Source organism: Channa argus, chromosome 5 (assembly GCF_033026475.1).
Source record: "Channa argus isolate prfri chromosome 5, Channa argus male v1.0, whole genome shotgun sequence".
In the NCBI taxonomy this organism is placed as follows: Eukaryota; Metazoa; Chordata; class Actinopteri; order Anabantiformes; family Channidae; genus Channa; species Channa argus.
The window spans coordinates 14,534,442-14,556,241 of record NC_090201.1 but is presented as its reverse complement, the minus strand read 5'-3'; the positions used below and the strand labels follow the sequence as shown (position 1 = coordinate 14,556,241).

The 21,800-nt window shown below is 40.1% G+C and overlaps 2 protein-coding genes and 1 pseudogene across 2 annotated transcripts in view; 1 reads left to right on the top strand and 2 right to left on the bottom strand.

The window, feature by feature from the left end:
• Positions 1–31: 31 nt before the first annotated feature.
• cse1l (CSE1 chromosome segregation 1-like (yeast)) lies at positions 32–8,714 on the top strand. Its single transcript, XM_067504666.1, has 25 exons — positions 32–178; positions 817–909; positions 1,007–1,149; positions 1,353–1,454; positions 1,567–1,712; positions 1,793–1,883; positions 2,015–2,122; positions 2,531–2,623; positions 2,772–2,939; positions 3,020–3,149; positions 3,276–3,341; positions 3,541–3,743; positions 3,846–3,930; positions 4,092–4,153; positions 4,246–4,382; positions 5,161–5,264; positions 5,377–5,474; positions 5,579–5,729; positions 5,840–6,048; positions 6,168–6,265; positions 6,355–6,440; positions 6,642–6,723; positions 7,251–7,397; positions 7,608–7,839; positions 8,076–8,714. The coding sequence occupies exons 2-25, from the start codon at positions 825–827 to the stop codon at positions 8,163–8,165; spliced, it is 2,916 nt and encodes a 971-aa protein (XP_067360767.1). The 5' UTR covers positions 32–178; positions 817–824; the 3' UTR covers positions 8,166–8,714.
• Positions 8,715–8,848: 134 nt separating this feature from the next.
• On the bottom strand, positions 8,849–12,014 carry LOC137127551 (retinol dehydrogenase 10-like; annotated as a pseudogene).
• A 172-nt stretch (positions 12,015–12,186) lies between these two features.
• Positions 12,187–21,800, bottom strand: part of LOC137128058 (potassium voltage-gated channel subfamily B member 1-like) — a 33,492-nt gene continuing 23,878 nt past the window's right edge. The window contains exon 3 of the mRNA XM_067505740.1: positions 12,187–18,430. Within this exon, the coding sequence (XP_067361841.1) occupies positions 16,577–18,430 (1,854 nt within the window). The 3' untranslated portion in view covers positions 12,187–16,576. The remainder of the gene's footprint in view (positions 18,431–21,800) is intronic.

The following is a 21,800-nucleotide window of genomic DNA, read 5'->3' as shown; positions in this document are numbered from 1 at the left end:
TACTAGTGGTGCTCCTGAGAGTCTTGCATACAAGGGGCGTGTTGTAGAGCGTCTGCGCCTGCGCAGTACACTGACCGCGCAGTTCCGTTTGCTCCAGACATTTGAAATCTGGCACGGTGAGCACGACTATACGGTTTGCGGTGCTTCTTGATCACATCCTGACTGAAATTACCTAGTGGTAAGACGTCCCATAATAGTTATCATATCTATCTACGATATTTAAAGTTGAAAGCTGGATCGTAATCCAGTGTCTTGCGAGAAATCAGCACTGTTCGGAAAATGGCTAACTTTATCTTTAGCACTTAACTCGTTAGCTTGCTAATATTAGCAATGCTGAGTGTGAGGGGACCGGCTGGTGGATAAGTCTATTCACTGGAATTGTGTAACTGTTTTTCGTGCAACTTTAGAAGATAACAGTACGTTGTGTTGTAAGAGACATTTTAATAACTATCATGATATTGCTAAGATGTTTATACGTCCCAGTTTGTGCTATTTCCCAACCGCCATGTGCTAAGTTGATGTAGCGCGTTATTTTACTTTCTAGAAGACTAGACAACCTTTTATAGCCTGCTAGCATAAACATTAGATTGCATAAACTGATCTGAAGTCAGCAGTGCCAAACAGCTAATGTTCGATATGGGCTGTATAGCTAGGTTAGCTGCTAACATGGTAACACTAGGAGAGCGTTGAATAAGTGGAACTAGCAGTAAAACTAGCGTTACAGCGCTTTCCTCATTAATTAAACTCGGAACATACAAAGTAATTTTAAAACATTTAAAGCATCACCCGTTACCTCTCTGCTTTTCTCACCTTTAGTTTCCAGCATGGAGCTGAATGATGCTAACCTACAATCCCTCACAGAGTTCCTCAGGAAAACACTGGACCCAGACCCCACTGTCAGACGCCCAGGTTAAAAAAAAAAAAGACCCTTCTTTATGTTTTCTAAGTATTTTGTTTTCATTCAGATATTAGTTTATATAAGTTATTCTAACATTTTTTTTTTTAGCTGAGAAGTTTCTTGAATCTGTGGAGGGAAACCAGAACTATCCCTTGTTACTGCTCACCTTGCTAGAGAAGTCTCAAGACAACGTGATCCGTGTCTGTGCTGCTGTTACATTTAAGAACTACATCAAAAGAAACTGGCGTATTGTGAGTCTCTAAGAAACATAATTTTTTCTGTGCTGCTGATGGTTGTGTGGGACGGGGTGTGTGTTTTCTGTTAGTTTTTTTTTTTTTATGGTGGCTAAAGTTATTAACAATTTATAGTAACATTTTGTACAGTGCAAACAGAACTATGGTAGATTTGCGCAGTAATGTGATTCTCCCACATGTATGATTTACTTTTACTAAAGGTTGAAGATGAACCAAATAAAATCTCTGACCCTGACCGAACAGCAATCAAAGCCAACATTGTAAATTTGATGCTCAGCAGCCCTGAACAAATTCAAAAACAGGTACATCCTCACAGATCTTACTCTCCTAAGGGGTTTAAGTTATCCTGTTGTAATTTAAGTGAAAAATTAGGATTTTAAGCCTAGGCCATTTTTATTCTTTACATTTCCACAGATGAGCGATGCCATCAGTATCATTGGAAGGGAAGACTTCCCTCAAAAATGGCCTGACCTGCTAACTGAGATGGTAACCCGCTTTAGAAGTGGAGACTTCCACATTATCAATGGAGTGCTCCGTACGGCACATTCCCTCTTTAAGAGGTAAAACTCAGCATTTAGTTGTAATGTTTTTAATTACTTTTACACACATTTTAAAACATACCCCTCTTTTTCTCTTTTAGGTACCGCCATGAGTTTAAGTCAAATGAGCTTTGGTTAGAGATAAAACTAGTACTAGACACATTTGCTCTACCTCTGACAGAGCTTTTTAAGGTTAGTAATGATTTCCAATTGTTATAACTGTATATTTGTTTAATGAAATAAATATTAAAATTTCTGACATATTTATTATGCCATATTAAAATGAAGAGATATTTATAGTATATTTACTTTTTTTGCTATAGGCTACTATTGAGTTGTGTCAGACTCATGCTACAGATGTGAATGCCTTGAAGGTCCTCTTCTCTTCCTTAACACTGATCTCAAAGCTTTTCTACAGTCTTAACTTCCAGGTCAGTTCAGTTTGTGCCCAAGGGCTTTTTGTACACATCCTTGTGTGCTGCGATATGTTCTTGTCAGTATTAAAAGGTTCTGGTATGTGTCTTAAGCGTTTAGATAAACACTCGAGCTTTACATGTAGCTGAACACTGAAAGTGTTGCATTTTTTAGCATCTCATGTGCTGTGAAAATTGGTACCAACTATTGGTACATAGAATCAAGTTATGTTAGTTTTGAGTAATTCAAAATAAGAAATAATCGCAGCAATGCAAAGCAAACATCCACTAGAATTTTCATAAGTCATGTTGAATTTGTTTCATGTAGAGTTCAGTTTGTTTTTTTGTAGAAATTCGTTGTAATTGTTTTTAATAATAAATATGTGTGTGAAGACTTTCCTGTAACTGTACTCTGTAATGACACAGGACCTCCCAGAGTTCTTTGAAGACAACATGGAAACCTGGATGACAAATTTTCATGGCTTACTGACTTTGGACAATAAGCTTCTACAAACAGATGTGAGTTGTATCTTGTTTCGACTAACACTATATAAGTTTAACAGTGCCATGGTATAAAGATTTTCTCAACATGTATCTATCTTTCTTTCTTTTTTTTCTTTTTTTTTTTTAATAATAATAAATTTTTTTAAATATGACAACTCCATAGGATGAGGAGGAAGCAGGTCTCCTGGAGCTGCTCAAGTCACAGATCTGTGACAATGCTGCTCTTTACGCTCAGAAGTATGACGAAGAATTCCAACCGTATCTGCCCCGCTTTGTAACTGCTATCTGGAACCTTTTAGTTTCTACTGGCCAGGAAGTTAAATATGACCTGGTGAGAGCACTGATCCTTCAATGTGTTTGAAGCAAATGTGTTCACTTTTCATGTACTAACAATACACCGTGTCTTTGCAGCTCGTAAGCAATGCCATCCAATTCTTGGCTTCAGTGTGCGAAAGGCCACACTACAAGCATCTATTTGAAGACCAGAACACACTCACCAGCATTTGTGAGAAGGTCATTGTGCCCAACATGGAGTTCAGAAGTAAGTGACTGCTTTGTAATCAGTCATCTTGGAAATATCAGCAACAAGCTGATTCATGGCTCTGTTTACCTGGACACAAATCTTTGAAATTAGAGATACTGACTAGGTTGCTCGTTGCCTGATTAGGTGCAGACGAGGAGGCCTTTGAAGATAACTCTGAGGAATACATCCGGAGGGACCTTGAAGGATCTGGTAAATATTATGATTGTTTATCACCACCTTAAATGAAAACATCCATATTATAACAAGCAGAAACAACAGTTTGGCTTACCAGCCAAATTGCTATCTTGTCATGCAAGATTGCTGAAAACTCAGTAGGCTTGGTTATTTAGACAATTGGTTGGTTGGAGAATGGTTGGTTGATTTTAACCCTTTTCCCATTCTTCCTCAGACATTGACACTCGCCGTAGGGCAGCATGTGACTTGGTCAGAGGCCTTTGTAAGTTTTTCGAGGGCCCAGTCACAGCAATCTTCTCTGGTTATGTGACCTCTATGCTGGGAGAGTACGCAAAGAACCCTGGAGAGAATTGGAAACACAAGGACGCTGCCATTTATTTAGTCACGTCACTAGCGTCTAAAGCCCAGACACAAAAGGTACGTTTAGGTGTTATAACTGTAATGCTATAGATATTTATTAGCTGTGCTTGTTGTGTAGGTGGTATAAATCACTCACTTTGTTTTTCTATCCTTTTTTAGCATGGTATAACACAAGCCAATGAGTTGGTGAATCTGACTGAGTTTTTTGTAAACCATATTCTCCCAGACTTAAAATCATCCAATGGTAAGAACATATTAGGACAACTGAGATGGCTTGTAGATCTTGCAACATTTTAGTGTTTTGCACCTTTTTAACAGGATCAGCAAACTGGGGAGAATTGAATGTCCCAAATCTTTTTATGAATGTACATTAATCAACATTATTATTTTTTTTTCCAATTTCAGTTAATGAGTTCCCAGTGCTGAAGGCAGATGCCATCAAGTATGTCATGATCTTCAGAAGTCAGGTATGAAATCACGCTTTTTTTCAAAGGTGGTGAATATCACGTGGAAAACTGATTGCCTTACAGAGGACTTGTTCTGGGTCCCTTTCTTTTAGCTTCCTAAGGAGCAGTTGCTACATGCAGTTCCCCTCCTGATAACTCACCTACAGGCAGAGAGCACCGTGGAGCACACTTATGCTGCACATGCTTTGGAGAGGCTGTTTACCATGAGAGGCCCCAACAACGCCACACTGTGAGTATGAAGTAATGTACTTGACGCAAATTAGCCCCAACATTTTACCACTGGTGATATCATTATGCTTGAAGGGCTCAATATGTAATATTTGGTAGTGTTTATGAAGAAATAACCCATACATGATATTGGCAGTTTTACCTTACTTGGATTTCTTTGTCTATCCATCTTTTACTATATTCAGCCACAGCATTGCAGAAACTTCCATCATATTAAATGCTAATTTTGGTCATTTTCGAATATATTTGTGTTGTCAACAAACACCACACAAAAGATAAATGTTGAATCTTCTCTACTCATGTTTGGTTAGCAGTGTCAGCCAGACCACTTACTACTCCAGTGTTTGACATGTTTCTTCATTATGTAAGTCAGGACACTTATGAATATTGTCCATATTCTTGAGTCTTCACCTTAAATGTTGCAATTCACTGGCTGCAATACAAGGAAATGCTGAATTGGCGCATATAGTGCGATGTTGGTTATGAATAGAAAACTCAGTAGTTTTGGAATAAAGAAATGTCATCCTGCGTATCTGGCTGGTGTGTTTTTTGACATCTATGTTATTAATAAATTAACAAATCCTGACTGGAGCCTGACAACAAACCAGACACTGGCAGAAATTCAATTTTGGCTTTACCATCTGTAATTAAAAAAAACAAAAGTGCTAGACAGTGAGATCAAACAGCATGGTAATGCAGAAGGTCTGTTCAAACTTTGGCATTCATCTCTATAATTGCTAACTCATTATTTCATCATGTCATTGTCTTATGTTTTTCAGTATCACACCTGCAGAGATGGCACCTTTTATTGAACAGCTTCTTAACAACTTGTTCAAGGCCTTGGCACTTCCTGGTTCTGCAGAAAACGAATACATCATGAAAGGTAAATATTTTAATTTTAATGCTCCCCATGACACATCTGTGTCAGTACAGTTCCAAAGTTATTTTAAGTAGCTACATCATGCCTTTGTTTTTTGTTTTCCTTAATTTTAAAGCCATCATGCGCAGCTTTTCCCTGCTGCAGGAGGCCATTGTTCCCTATATTCCGACTCTGATTGGTCAGCTCACTCATAAGCTCCTCTTAGTCAGCAAGGTAACCCACTCCCACTTATCATTCATAAATAGAGATAGGTTTCCTTAGGGGACTTTTTTCAGGTTGAATGTCTTAATTATTTCAAATTTTGCACCTGTTTTCAGAATCCCAGCAAACCTCATTTTAATCACTACCTGTTTGAGTCCCTGTGCCTGTCTATACGGATTACCTGCAAGTCCAACCCCGCTACTGTCAGCAGCTTTGAGGAAGCACTCTTCCCTGTCTTCACTGAGATTCTTCAGAATGATGTTCAGGGTCTGTCAAACGCCTGTGAAGCAAAATGTATTTCATGTAAACAATAATGGCAGATGGTGACTGATCATCAGCAACTCAACTGATTACCCCCCTCCCCCACTTTCTTACAGAGTTTCTTCCATATGTGTTCCAAGTGATGTCACTCCTACTGGAGATTCACTCCAACTCTATTCCCTCTTCCTATATGGCCTTATTTCCTCATCTGCTGCAGCCTGTTCTTTGGGAACGGACAGGAAACATTCCCCCACTTGTCCGATTGCTTCAAGCTTACCTGGAAAAGGGAGGTGCCACTATTGCTGGCTCAGCTGCAGATAAAATAGTAAGTGAAGGCAGTGTTCTAGTCTCCAGTTTTTGTCTGTGCTCCTTTCATAGTTAATATAAGAGATTATACATTTCTTTCACTGTATATTCTTAGTGGATCTTATCTTTCCTCCTCAGCCTGGCTTGCTCGGAGTTTTCCAAAAACTTATTGCCTCGAAGGCTAACGATCACCAGGGTTTTTACCTTCTCAACAGTATCATAGAGCACATGCCGCCGTAAGTTGACTAGTTGTTTACTCAGTAATGAAATAGATTATATTACATTGTAACTTGTGGTTTTGACATGTTTCGTTTTCTCTTACCAGAGAATCAATCACTCAGTACAGAAAACAGATCTTCATTTTGCTCTTCCAGAGGCTGCAAAGCTCCAAAACAACCAAGTTCATTAAGAGTTTGTAGCACTCTTCTTATTAGTCCTATTAAACCATTGTACACTGTCATTCGCCAAAAATATTAGTTTTAGTCTATAATGTCACTATTATGTATGTGATATCAGTTTAAAATTTTTGTAGTACCAGCTCATTTATTAAATCATGTCTTTATAATGTGAAGTTAAAGCATTAACGTTTTCTTTGGTTTTTCTCATACTCAGGTTTCTTGGTGTTCGTCAACTTGTATTGTGTCAAATATGGAGCTATTGCACTTCAGGAGATTTTTGACAGTATCCAGCCAAAGTAGGTTTTTGTTTTTTGTCTTTTTTGCCCCCAAATAAACTACATGTTAACCAAAATATATTTTTCAGTGAGTTTATTTGTTAGAACATGGCAGGTGTGACTGAGCTTTAAAACAGAAACTACTCATCTCAGCTTTTTTATTTTATTAACTTTAAAGGTTGCTCCTTGTGTTGGATGAAAGCTGTAGTGACACACTGGTGAATACAGAAATAGTGAGATAATTCAAATGGAAAGAGAGGAGTCGGACTGATTTTGGTACTTTACTTTATTTGGTGGTATACTCTGGAAAGCACTGCATTTATATGCATACATAAAGTGAGTACTAGCCGTCTCTTCCATAGGAAATGAAACGGTTCAGCTCAAAGGATTTATGCTAACAAGAAATGTTTCCAAATACAGTGGTAAATACTAACTGATATTAGTAACAAAAGGCTACTTTGTGGGTCTCCAGTGTGCTTTTGTGTTAAATGTACAGGCAGATGATTAGGAACAAAATGCATTAATAACACTTGCTTTTTGTATTGCAGAATGTTTGGTATGGTGCTGGAGAAAATTGTTATTCCAGAGGTTCAGAAGGTTTCTGGAGCAGTTGAGAAGAAGATCTGCGCTGTTGGTATTACAAAACTCCTTACTGAATGTCCTGCAATGATGGACACAGAGTACACTAAACTCTGGTAAGCAACTTAATAGTCATTGCCTTCATAGTCATAGTTACTTCGCTAAAGACACTATGGCGACAACATTTTTCTGTTAGACTTATGTTAAAGACTTAAGTTAAAAAATCAATACTGTACTGATAGTTACTAACTTGCAGGTTGTTGGTTAATGTGTTGTTTGGAGTAAAAGGGCAATTATTTGGGTTTTATTGTCTGGACTGGATTCAGGACTCCACTACTACAGGCTCTTATTGGCCTGTTTGAGTTGCCAGAAGATGACAGCATTCCAGATGATGAGCACTTCATTGACATTGAAGACACACCAGGCTACCAGACAGCATTCTCACAGCTGGCCTTTGCTGGAAAGAAGGAGCACGATCCAATTGGAGATGTTGTTGGAAATCCCAAGATCCTGTTGGCACAGTCACTCCACAAGCTTTCTACTGCTTGTCCAGGAAGGGTATGTGTAGAAATGGAGGAAAGGTTTTAGCAACTTACATTTATATTTAGTTATTTGGCAGATGCTTTTATCCAAAGGCCACTTGATGCTGTCTTGTGATTATCATTTCAATAACGTAATGGTGTCTTGGTGGTGGTGGGAAATAACAGCTGTTGAGATCATTGACAAATGAAAGGGCTTCTGGTTTTGAGAATCTTGAGTAATTCTTTCTTCTGCTCTGCACACTTTGAATTCAGGTTCCCTCGATGTTGAGCACCAGCCTAAATGCAGAAGCTCTCCAGTTCCTGCAGGGGTACTTGCAAGCGGCCACTGTGCAGTTGGTTTGAAACTGATGTGATGGGGCTGACATAACATTCAGACAACAATATACTGCATAAGTAGCACCAGGGCCCCAGGTCTCATGACAGACCTGCCTCAGCTGAACTTGCCTTTACAGATTTGGGTTGATTGAGAAATAATCATTTTTTTGCCTGAATTTATAGTGTGTTCTCTGATGGACATTTTTAAGGGTTTTTAAAGACATGACCAAAAGTTAAAAACTGAGTTACTGCTTTGTGTTTGGGCCCTCTGTTAGCTGTGTGGCGAAGACTAACAGATTTTGATATCAAGCTCGGATACAATTGTCAGTTTATTGCAGCAGCAGTGGAGGTAAATTTGAACAGTATTGTGGAACATTGAACAACTTATTTATATGGGAGGAATTTCTTTAGCGCTTTTTCAAAATGAATTCCTGTTTACAGTTGCAGAGGCTGTAGTCTGTGGCTCAAACATAATGCTTAATATGTTTCTGTTGCATGTTTCCTGTAGGGCTATTCATGTCTAATCTTTGTTTCTGCACTGTTAATGTGAATAAAAAAAGGCACTTGTATAGATCAGCTACCGTTGTGCTTTCTTCAGTTTTTCTTTATGCACTTATCTTTAGTTTGTGATTTTTGCCTCTATCAATAATTGAAATTCCTTTTCAGTGGGGAGACTTTTTAAGTCTAAGGAAATGTATAGATGTATTAAAATATAAAAGCCATTGGTGTCTGCATTGGGGCTTTGGTTTAATATGAGGGTCTGATGTGTCCATTGGAGTACATTTCAACTTTGTTGATGAAGGGTAGCATGCATTTGTCACCTCCCATGAAGCGATAAGTTGCAGTGTTTGCCTCCCAAGGTAGCAATCTAGAAATGAAAAATTGGTCCCAAATTGTCTGAGTACATTCCTGTAGATATTCTCCATAACGGCATTGATTCTTAAGTTATAACAGCTGGTAATTGTAGATGTTTGATAGATAACCTGATTAATACTTACGCTCTTGTCAAAAAGGGGATGTACATGAGGCGAGGAATGCAGATCATTTGCTGTTCAGCTAAAATGGCATTCATGGACTGCTGCACAGTATAAAGAGGCTGCAGAGGTGGAATTAGACTCCTGACTTCTTTCCTTTACAAAATCATTACGTGGAGAATGTATTGGCTATTTGCTTGTTTTGCTAGTTGACACAAGTTGAGAGCATGAATGGTGTCATCTTACCTGATTTCACCTTCTTCAGACATCCCTGTCTCTACAATATAAGGGCAGACTAAAGTGGTTTTAATGCCTTCTAGGTCCTCTGCTCTCAACATGTGTGAGTGACTCGTGGAAGCCAACTGCTCCAAATTTACTGGCACAGTAATCCTAGACCTTAAAATAGAAAGGAGGGTTAGTGACATTTAAAGCATTTGGTAGGTCAGTTGGCAGCTTTTAAATGATCATTTGAGGAAGTGTTCAGTTTGCATTTGGGAAAGTTTAGTCATCAAGCATGTTACCTCGACACATGCAGTAGTGAATAGTCCAAGAGCACTGGCAATGGTGACTATGTGAACATGGTTCTTTGATTTCATCTGAGGCAGGAAGGCCTTTGTCATCTGATGGGGAGGTTTAAAGATGATTATTAAGGGAAAATGAGTAAACGCCCTGATTAACAAAGGGCCCATAGCATGCTCTCAATCTGCATTGTTTTTTTAGGCTACACTGAGCAGCCCTATCAAATCAGACATTGTCAGTGTTTGTAATCTGAAGCATTTTATGGGATGAGAATCAGGGGAGCACCTATCAAAACGTGTAGCTAGTGCTGTAGAGGCAAGAACAAACTACTTTATAATCAATTGATGGAACTTGCAGACAAATGTAAGTGGCCTCATGTTCAGTGTCAGTTTCCTTTATTGATGCTGATAATTAGTAAGTGCAGTAAGACAAAAAGTGGCCTGTTTTATTTACTATAGGTTTTGTCACACAGACCCTCTGAGATTTGGGGCAGTTGTAGCATGGCCCTCCCCATCACAGGAGAAATCATTTGTTTACAGTATGTTTATTTAAATGTAACAGATGGTCAATAAAAGTTCACAACGCCATGAACCCATGGTCCTCAAGGCAAAGCTGGATGAACCTGGCAAAGCAGCAGACTGCCCAAGAGCCTCAGAGCTGCGCAGCACCTCAAAGCCACAGCTTCACAGGTTGCAAATTGGTTTCCAGATAGTCTAATAATTGTAACATTTTTTGACACTTCATAAGCTACCTGACTACTTACTTAGTTAATAAAGTTAAAATATATGTATTTGCCTGCAATAAACTAGTACAGTGCAAATACACAAAAGATCCCCTACAAAGAGATGTCTTTGACAGGTCAGGTGTATACGAATGTAAGCGCATTCATAAAAATGGTGGTGGAGGTGGGCAAACACACCCACTTTGTGCTTGCTGATGATTTACTTGATGGGTTTGGAGCTAATGAGCTCATGCACATACTTTTTTAATATTACAGGCAAACTTTAAGAGGATCATGAGGAAGATCACATGCTCTCTCCCGGGGTGGTCTGATGTGGTTTCTTTTTTATTCTTGGACTAAATATGCCGCCCACCACTTGTACTCTTTTCACAGTCACCGGGTAACAGCGGCACAGGCTGCACTTACCCCTTCAGGCATCAGTGTCCAAGCCCTGAGCCGAGCCAGCGGGGAGGCTCATAGAAGGTAGATGTTATTGTCATACATGTTAGGCGGGTGGATCACGTAGAGTAAAGGTGGATTTTCACATTATGTTCGCGCGCAAAAAGTCTTACCCAAAACAGCGCGTGGCAGTTCACTAGCAGGGTCCTCTCCAATAGCTCGTCAGGACAGTCCAGAAGCCTCCGACCGGCCACCACACCGGCGTTGTTGACCAGTATAGAGACATCCCCCACTTCTGCTCTTACTGTGTCCGCGGTCTCATAGACGCTCTGACGCTTGAACAGATCCACCGTGTACGCGTGCACCTGGACTCCCAGCTCCCGCGCCAGCTTGGCGGTCTTCTCGTTGGCAGCAGTGTTGCAGTCCCAAAGCACCAGGTGTGCGCCTTCTTTGGCGAACTCCAGGGCGACCAGCGCGCCTCCGGCACCTGTTATCAGACAGAGCTCCCCATCAATGCACTTGAGCCTCGGGTGGAGGATGGTCTGGATGACTGCGCTCAGGATGGAGTGGGTTAGGTTTATCGGCATCAACAGCAACTCCAATATAATAACCATGTTGCTCACGTCCAGTCCCTGGGCAGCCCAGCAAAATGTTGCGTTTTAGCGATTTTATATAATCTGTGCTGGATTAGGACTCGGGCTGACGGTGACCTCCAGTAAAAAGGGGTTTTTGTATGATGACCGACTAACCCGTGCACATTCATACCATGGTTGAGTGTAAGTGAGGCAGGGATTAAGATTGGATTTACCGTTTAGATTTAAAGCCAGCATGTAACACCACATGTTATATCAGCAAGAGAGACATGCAGTCCCTTCAGTACGTTGTGTTGTAAGTTAATTTGAATTGCCAATGACACTTTGATACTGGGAATCGAACACTGACCCTGTGGTCCGTGGACAACTGCCTTAAACCAATGTAATCATCTTCATATCTGTGTGTGTAACCAGGAATCTGTCATCTGCTTTGGGGGAAGATCTTAAATTAACAAAAAGTAGAGATGGTTAATTTGAAAAGTAATAGTCATTGGGAGCCTTATAATTATAATATTTATTGATACAGTTATCATCTATTTCCCTTGTTGCTGGTCATCCTGTAGAAGAACCACTCATTTCCAGTTTCTAAACATCTGTCTTGGAATTTATAAACTACGTTCTAGGATGATATATCTGGCAACTTTTAATCTAAACTAGAAAGTTAACATTTTATTTTACTAATATTTTCTTTCATCTATACATTATGTGGAATTTTAAATTATGTGGACTTTACTTTTTTTAATGTTTTTTTTTTTTTTTTTTTTTTTGCCATTTCGGCTTATCCCGTGAGTTCAGGGTCGCCACAGCAGATCATTGTTCGCATGTTGATTTGTAGTTTTTACGCAACGCTCCTCAATTTCTGCCGGGCTTGGACCTGCACTACCCAGCTGGGGATGGGAAAGGGCTTGTTGGGGGTTCAGTGTCTTGTCCAGAGACACTTCGACACAAAGCCGGGACCGGGGATAGAACCTCTGATCCTGTGGTCTATGGATGACTGCCTTACCAACTGAGCTACAGCTGCCCCTAGTTTGATTTTATTAACACAACCAAACACTAGAGGGCGCGGTTGTCCTGATAGTAAATCAGTCTCACTGGCCTCCTGTCACATTACTCAGTGAATTTATTTTAAAAGAAGCTAATAAAGTGAAGCTCGTAGGACAAACAATTATTATTCTCTTTTATTAAGCTTCAGTCGGTAAAAGAGGAAAATTGCTTCAAAATTGTTTATAGACATTTTCCTATAGCTTCTTAGTTAATATTTACAGGTTCTCTGGCAGCCTTAATAGCGCTACATGCGTTAAGCAACAGGAAACCACGAGGAAATAGTCTACAAAGTCTGAAACTTTACAAAACAAACATTTCCCTCGACATAGTAAGGACAACACAGACATACATGAGCTGAAAAGAGGTGAATAAATCCCTGAAGAAGTGCCGCCTTTTTGGTATTTTAACTACATGTGCCGGTATTTGTCTAAAACCTGTTGTGCGGCTTATGGAAAATGGGCATACATTAACTTATCACTGCTTGTTTTTGCAACTTCAATTGAATCAATTTGTACCCTTGTTTCTTGACAGCTTCATTTGAATGGTCAGTGGCATTAAATTCAGACACAAAGTCCTTTTTAGTGAAAAAGAAAAACACAGATATCAAACACAAAAGGAATTTGTTAACATTCATCCAAAAGAAACAATATATTATGGTTGTTTGGGAGTAAGTCCACTGTAATGAGCACCTCTTCAGTATTCAGTATTCACTGCCTGTCTGACTGAATGTTAATGAATCATCACTCTGCACCAAGAAAGGCTGTGCTACAACAAATCCCACCAACCATGGTATCGTTCACTCTAAGCCTCAGTCCCCCTCAGGCCCCTTTTGACTCTTTTGTTACAAAGTTTGTTCTTCAGGGCTTCAGGACACCATCTGACCAAAGACATTGCTGAAACTGAGCTTTTCCTGCTGGCCCAGTCCCTACCGTTTCATGCCCAGGATTTTATTTATAGAATCACACAAATTAACACATCCACAAAAGGATCCCTCAAACCAGCTGCAATTATTTTGCTCTGTCGTTCTGCAAAAGGCTGGTCTTCGGAATGGAAAAGCACACAAGTACTGTGTCTGGGTAACATAGTTTCTAATTTACAGAATATAATGGCAGTTGTCTTGCCTGAGAAATGCTTTACCCTCTCAACGGGACAAAGAAGAGATGAGCAAGCACATGACCAGTGTTTTGAAGGATCATCCCGTCTGTGTTAAAGAGTTACTTGGGGTGAAGTTGGACATGAGCTAAAGAAGAGCCATTAGGGATGTCATTCGTAATCAGGCTGACAGCTCTACAGCACTGCTCTGTTCACACATTGCTGGCTCCTGTTCCATTCACATTTCACACTCACTCACTCCACAGGAGTAAGTGGCTGAAGTAAACATACACATCATAGCAACAGCACATTAGTTTCAGACACACATTGCTGCAGTTATGCTCTGTCTGTTGTTACAAATCACTGCACTGAGTGCATGTTCCTTTAAAAACACAAAACTGTAAAATAAAGGGTTAACCAGTGAGAGGCCCCAAGTCTAGTTTCCTGTTTAAATCATTAGTTTTAGGCTTTACCAGTCTGAAGCAGGTGAGGAGCAAATGATTGACATGAATTCAGGAACAGAATGTAAACGATGTGCGTATTTGAAATCTCTGAGAAGTCTTTAAAGACTCAAACTCTACAAATTAGGCTCCTTGCTTGTAGGAAATGTGAGCCATTCAGTGTCAACCATCACCATGGAAACAGTGGTCTTCATTCTACCGAGTGAGTCCGCACCTGTTTGTTTATCTGTATTGGGCCTTTTTTCTTGTAAATATGTGGTGCTTTAAAGTGTAAGTGCACACGAAATGTGTTACAGAGAAGGCTGTGAACATCTAATACATGAGTCTAACAGCATGATGACCCAGTTTGCGGTATAATTATTTGTTGTACAGATAGTTAAATTTTTATTCAGGCTCCATTAGACAGGGTGACAGATTCAGATGCGGGACAGGCATTTCGTAAAAGCAAAGGCACAGAAATATCTAACACATTATGTCTAATGATTGCAAAAAAACATACAGAGTAAATACTTCAATTATTTCAAGCTTTAGGATTCACTACTAAAATAGATGCTTTGTAGCATGGTTGCATGATATGTTTTAAAGTCATTAATGTTGCTTGCATGATTAATGTAACAATGCATGATCATGAGAGCACCAGATGGTCAACACCCAAATTGGTCATATGTTTGAAGTCAGTTGCACACAGAGAATCAAGATGAAGGTTATTTGCTTGAACTTGAACCTCCATGTTGCTGTGTCTGAGTGGTGAGCTGTACATGGCTGTGAGGTGGCTTTGTGTTTGTGAGAGATGTCATGGGAACACACATGAGCAGAATAGCTTGAATTTGTGGAAACAAGCCACTTGCCAACATTCAAAGTGTGTAAATAGTCAAATTAAAGTCCAAAATTGGATGTAAAACAAAATGCTCTTCATTTTCCTTTATCCTTCTTTTTTTCATCTTTCAGCTTTGTTTTTGAGAGGACAGGCCTCAAATCTGTGCACTGTCCTGCTTACAAGTGTGTACCAAAGGCATGGCTCCCTGAAATATGTCAGTGTCAGGAATAATAAAATTTCAAAGTTAATTTTTGAGAGAAAACAGTAAAACTCACTCACAGTTTGACTTTACAGAAAGAACAGTTCTTTGGTTCTTCAAATTGCACTACGGATACAAGGATCGAAATTACAGGGAGACATTAGAACAAACTTATATATTGTCTAATACTAAATGCAATTCCATCAATATAATGCAGTACATACTGTGCATTAAAATGCAAAACCATAAGATTACCACAATATATTTTGTCAATTATTTTAGAAAATATCTTAAAAATATAAAATATTTTGACTCTTGTACAATAAATGTGTATTTTTGTAGTAATTTACCGTTGTAGCTATACATTAAGATTCACACTCTAACGAAACTGGAAGTTCCACATGACAAATGTTTGATTTTCAGTGCTGTTATCCCAGCTATAACGATGCTCATAAGTTACATTTATCAGCTACAATTGGAATGACTTCTCTGAAACATATTTAGGAAAGTTTGTTAGAACACAAGACATTTAAATCTTTTCCAGATTCAAAATGAACTTTGCTTACATCAATTAGAGGGGCACACGCAGACATTTAGAGACAAGCATATTAAGCAACCAAACAGAAAAAAATTATTTTTTTTATGTTTATACTAGAAATAATTATGTCAAGGTGCTCGTCAACAGTCGGGCACAACAGAAACAATAAGGAAATTAATGGATGCAGCCTCACAGTGTCTCTCTGTGTTGTCTAATGTACAGTAAGAAACTATTGACGAGCATAACACTAATGTCCTATTAAACACAATCTTACTGAGACACTTGGAAATTCTCTTCAATGTCACACTTAAGACATAGGATCAAGGATATTACATAAGAATAAATATACTGAGAAATAATTATTGCACACAGCACACCTTGATCTGCTGTCTGTGTCTCTGTTTTTCCTTCTTTCTCGCTCAGACAAACATGAACATAGGAGACAACATAAACTAAGGCCAGTTTTGAGGAAGAAAGTTAAAGGAAGCAAACTCTACATTGCCCCAATAAATTTTAATGCCATAATCATACAATGTGTATTCATAACTTAAAAAAATAAATGGGTTGTCCCCCCTTTACAGTACAACATAGTTGTTTCAACATATCTTTGCTGAAGGTTTTCCAGTTGGCAGTGCTGTGTTTCAATACCGTGTGAGGTTTGCTACTGTTGGATAGCCTCGGCCAGTGGCTTTATCCAGGGATGGAAAAATAAGTTTTTGCTTATAAAAATCATTTTCTGCACTTACAACTAGGCTGTAATTATAAGATGATAAGCTCGGCTAAAACAAATGTATTATTAGTACAAATGGCCAGATGGGCATGCCTTGCCATTATTAAAACCCCCTATATCAGAGTTATCCAGGTGGTAGGAAAAGTTTAAGAGTGGTTCACAAAAGCCTCTCCCAGCTTCAACAACTATTCTACTTTAGTGGCTTAATTGTTAAATGTCTTTGAATGTCCCTGCAAATATTTTCAATGCTTTTCATATTTTGGGAAGTTTACTGTGCTTTTTTTTTTTTTCTAAACCCTCTGCGTCCTCGACTCCCTTCCCATTCCTACATGTTCCATCATATATTGAACTTTAAGCATTTGAGTGACTGTTTTCTCCCTGAAGAGGTTGTAGTTCCTGAGCCACATGGTTTTCCTGCCCCTCCTGTTGCTGTGTGCTGTTACCTAGCTTCCTCTGAAGGCTCTCTGTGTGGTTGGATCCCTGCTGAAAGCTGCAGTGATGGCCAAATTTGGGACTGGCTTTTTGAAGGAGTCTTTGGGATGGGCTGGTGCCTGAACCATCCTCTAGGTGCTCCTCCTCATCTGTGTCAGCATCAATGAACTTATTGATGGATGAATCATGGAAGGTAAAAATGCTGGGTAGTAAATTCTCTGGGCTTTTGCTGGGTGTTCTGCTGCTGGCAGTTGTGTAGACGGACACCTCTGGGCTCTGGACCGATGAGCTGTCTGACAGGGCCCCTGTTCCTGAATCCTCACCGCCTCTAAAGTTGACCTTGAGAGAGCGACTTTTGAGTGGGTTGTTAAAGTGCAGGCCCTTGGGGCTGTCAGAAAATGGGCTGGACTTAATGCCACATCTTTTTAGAGCTGGGGTGATGCCCTGGGAGCCTTCATGGTCATTTTCCAAGGTCGGCTCAAGAGTGGGGTTGGTGCTGACCCTTCCTGGCATGTTACTGACAGGACTTTGGGAAAAGCGAGAGCTCTCAGGAAAGTCTGTGGCACAACTAATGAAGCTGTCAATGCTGGACATGCTTCTCATATCTGTCACTGCCTCCCTTGTGCTCGAGACAACTTCAGCAGGTATGCTTGCCATCTCAAACTCAGCTGTCTGCCTCGCTGCTTTGGACGGGGATCCTTTTTCCCCGGCGTTGAGGTTGGGTTGTGACTGTGTCTTGGCCATCTTATTGTACATCTCCTCTAGTTTCTGAGCGCTAAGATGCTGAGGGCTGCCAGAGGGCTTGGCCTGCTCTTGGTAGCTTGATTCCAGGGTCTTGGTAGGGCTGCTGGTGTTTATCTGCAACTTGAGTTTGGTTGTCCCTTTCTGTTGACTAGGAGACACATGATTATCATGCACTTTCTCCTTTTTATCATCAGATTTTTCCACCATTACGTCCATGAGCTCCACACTGTGACCAAATGCATCTTTAATGTTCATAGAGACTATGCTACCATTTCTCTTGGCACGCTCCAAGGCCTCCCTTCTTTTAATGGCTTTCTCCTGCCTCTTTTGCTCTTTGTAGAATTCTGAGAAGTTATTTACAATGATGGGGATAGGCAGGGCTATCACCAATACTCCAGCGATGCAGCACAAACCGCCAACTATCTTTCCCAGTAGAGTTTTTGGGTAGATATCACCATACCCTACTGTGGTCATAGTAATGGTAGCCCACCAGAAGGAAGCTGGGATACTTTTGAACTTGGTGTCCTCTTCATCTTTTTCTGCAAAGAACACTAGACTGGAGAAAATCATGATGCCCATGGCCAAGAACAGGATGAGCAGGCCCAGCTCATTATAGCTCCTCCTAAGAGTGAAGCCCAGAGACTGAAGACCTGTGGAGTGACGTGCCAGTTTCAGAATACGAAGGATACGCATGATCCGGAAAATCTGAACCACACGGCGGACATTCTGAAACTGCAGCACACTCTTGTTGGACTCTGTCAGGAAGATGGTCACATAATATGGCAGGATTGCCAGCAGGTCAATAATATTTAATGGACCCTTAAAGAACTTCCATTTGTTGGGGGAGGAGAGAAATCGGAGCAGGTATTCCATTGTAAACCAGGCAATACACACCGCCTCCACATGAGCCAGTTGTGGGTTGTCTGTGGCTTGACCAAACTCATCTGTGTCCTGCAGCTCTGGAAGGGTGTTAAGAGACAAGGCAATGGTAGACAACACAATGAAGAGGATGGAGATGATTGCCAGAATCTAGAAAACACAGAAAGAAAAAAAAAACATAATTAAATATGATAAAGGATACACAGTGGTATCTGTGGAATATTCCCCAGTACTGTATACCCAGCTAGTACTTTAGTATATAATAACATTTTGTACATATTTTCATGTTCCCATTAGGAAGACTCTGCTTATTTTAGTGATCCCTGACCTTTCTTATAGCATCACTATAGCAGGATCCTAAAAGGCTAAAGGTAGCACTAACAACTAAGCACAGCTTCACAGAGGCACTAGTACTGATGTTTGCATAGCTGTCATTTTAAAATGGTAAATAGTCTGCTTATATTGCAATTTGTGCTTTTCGGTGTTGATTCACTTAAGATCACACACAAATGGTGTGTGCCATGCAAGGGGTTCGCTTGACCCACCGGAAGCAACTTGGGGTTCAGTGTCTTGCTCAAGGAAAGTTCAACAAGCAGCCAGGAAGACCCAGGAGTCAAACAACTGATACTGTGCTTCGTGAACAAATGCTCTATTAACTGTGTTGCAGCGATCTCATTTTATAGACTTCTCCTGAGCATCGCATTGAAGAAGCGTTTCCTTGTTGAGGATGAGGGTGCATTAGTCAAGAGACCAATAAAATTCAAAGGACTCAGTGTATGGATACTAACAAATATGGATGGCTTTATACTAATTGCATGTTCAGTCCAGTCCATTTGATCACCAGAACATAATTTCACTGTTGATAGCTGCGTAAGTGAAACACTTAAAGACTAAAAGCTTAAAAGACTTCACTGAATCTGCAATAACTCTGAAGCCATCTTTTTTTGTTTGTGTGAGGTCTTCATGACACTGAACGTCTGACTGTCACCACACGTTTCTATTTGAAAAACCATATCAATCAATATTATAGTTACAGAAAACAATGAAAGTAGATCCAAGCACAATTTAGACATTAGAGAAGTAATTGTGGCTGTTTTTTGTTTGCAAATTTCAATGGCACTGGAAAAGGTAAACTTGACAGTGAATGACCAGAGAAGCTAAAGTTAGCATTGACTGCCCCTGAAAATGGTGCTGAAAGTTAAATCCTTCACATTGCTTTAACAATGTCAAGTGAATAAGGTCAATCTCATCAGAAAGCCCATTTCCATGTGTCAAATTGGTGACATTAAATTGTGTTTTAGAACTGAGTCAAACATTGAAACTCATGGAGTCATTTTCTGATAACAGTTCACGGCCCATTTAACGTTTCTGCATATTTTCTCTGAGGCATTCATAAAATGTCATGTCAGCGTTTCTAAAGAAATAGGGTCAGAGTTGGGGCAGATGTTTTTTTCTCTTCTCATCAAGACTTTACAGAGAGAGACAGGGTAAAAAAGACTGTACTGATATATTTTTTAAAACCCTTGCCACATTTCACTGTCTTCTCCATTTCTATTCAGGCTGCTTGAATTTGTCATTATCCACAGTTACAAGAAAATCACCATTTGTCACTTGTTTTACAAAGTACAACATACAAAGTCAGTGTACCTGAGGCACAGACTGCTGGAGACCTCTGAAACATTGAGCCACCAACTAATGATATAATCTGCTGAGTACAATAGGGACCGGTCATTGTGTGTGGGGATTAAGAGGGCTGCACAGTTGTAGGTGTGTAGGTGAGCCACACCTGTTATTCCTATCCCAGAATCTGTGTGAAATCCAACACAAGGTCACTGTGGTGGCTGTGTCCCAGGCCAGTGGCAAGCAGGATTATTCCCTAGCACCAATCACCAGCCATAAGCCTTAATTAATCTTGACAGGTGACTGTTTGTACACCTACCTTGACCTTTGAGGAGAGAGGGACTAAAAGCAGTGAAACTCTGCTGCAGGGTACTTAAGAGAAGCAGGAGAAAGACTAGAGTAAAAACATTTAAACTTTAGATATGAGAATGAATTAAAGGACAGACAAAGAAATTAAAGTCTATCAGAGCCTCTCCCTGAAATTGGCTGTGTCCCAGTCTGGATCCCTAGAGACACTGGGTGATGGATGAAAACTGTCAAAAACGACCCGTTAAAGGTAGATTGTTTTGTCACTGAATAATGATACCCAAGAGAAAAAAACAAAGAATGTCAATGAGAAACTTTAACGTGTTCCCTTTAACAGTAACAGGTATAAGGTAGATACTATGTTTGTGTTTTTGTGAAGCAACAAGACTAGAGAATAGAAGCACTGGCTGAGTTTCAGTTCTAAAATGGACTGTCCACTGGAAACCACACTCATCAGATAAAGACTAATCTAGCTTGATGTACTGACCAGGCCTGAGTGTGCTTAATGAATCATGCTGAAAACAAAAGCCAGCACTGATACTGAACCTGGGAGAATAAGCCAAGCATGACCAGCTTCACCTCCCTTAACAATTTCTCTCTCTTACTTTACTCGCCTTTTCTCCTCTGATGTGGCCACACCCCAACCACGGTCCACCAGAGAGGAGACTGTATGGACGTAATCTCACCACATAGACACCAAGTGACAGCAGTGTCTACACTCAGAGCTGTGACAAATCTGTGACATAGAGAGACTGGGACAATCCAAGCTTTGCAAGAGAAATGTGTGGCTTTTATTGGTGAGACAATGTCATGCGATATGGGTGTACGTATGACTAGTGTATCCAGGGAAAACTTAAATATGAGGAAATTGGTTGTTTTTTTATAGCTGCCAGTCAAAGCAGAAGCAAAATAAGAAAAAAATGTGTGTAATCGCTCTGTGTGCGTAAAGCCAAAATGTTTTATGGGGAATATATTTTAATATGAAGCAAGGCATCAAAACACAGATGCACTACTAAACAGAGCTGTTTTGCTGCATTACCTCATTAGCTTCTAATGATGAGCACTGTAGAGAGCCTGCCTCATTTCCTGTTTGAATAAAGGCCGCTGCTACTTCTGCTAGTCCTTGTGTGTCAAGTATGAGTGGAAGTCATAACAAACACACATGCATTATACACACAGACACACACATATCAATGCCCATTTCAGTAATTAGCCCCAAGGCTCACTGCCCTACAGGGTAAAGAACAGGAGAATGAATATTTTATATCCTCCTGAAGTGCAGGCTTTTCTGTTATGGCAAAGGTGTGTGTGAGTGCGTACTCGCTGGGTCATGACAGACTGCGGAGGAGTAACGTAGTTTTCACACTGCTCTTGCCACACAAGGTCAGTTTTGCTTTCTGCTTGATCAAAGGAGAACTGGACAGCGGGGAGAGTTTCGATAAAAACAGGAGGAAGTTCCTCAGAGAGGGAGTGTCCCAACAGGATTAGCATTTTCTTGGTGTGTAGCCAGGTTGCACTAGAATAGAGAGAGAAGCAGGAGTAAACCAGGGAGTGGAGACAAGACAGAAGGCAGAAGAGTGTAGACTGGAGTCAT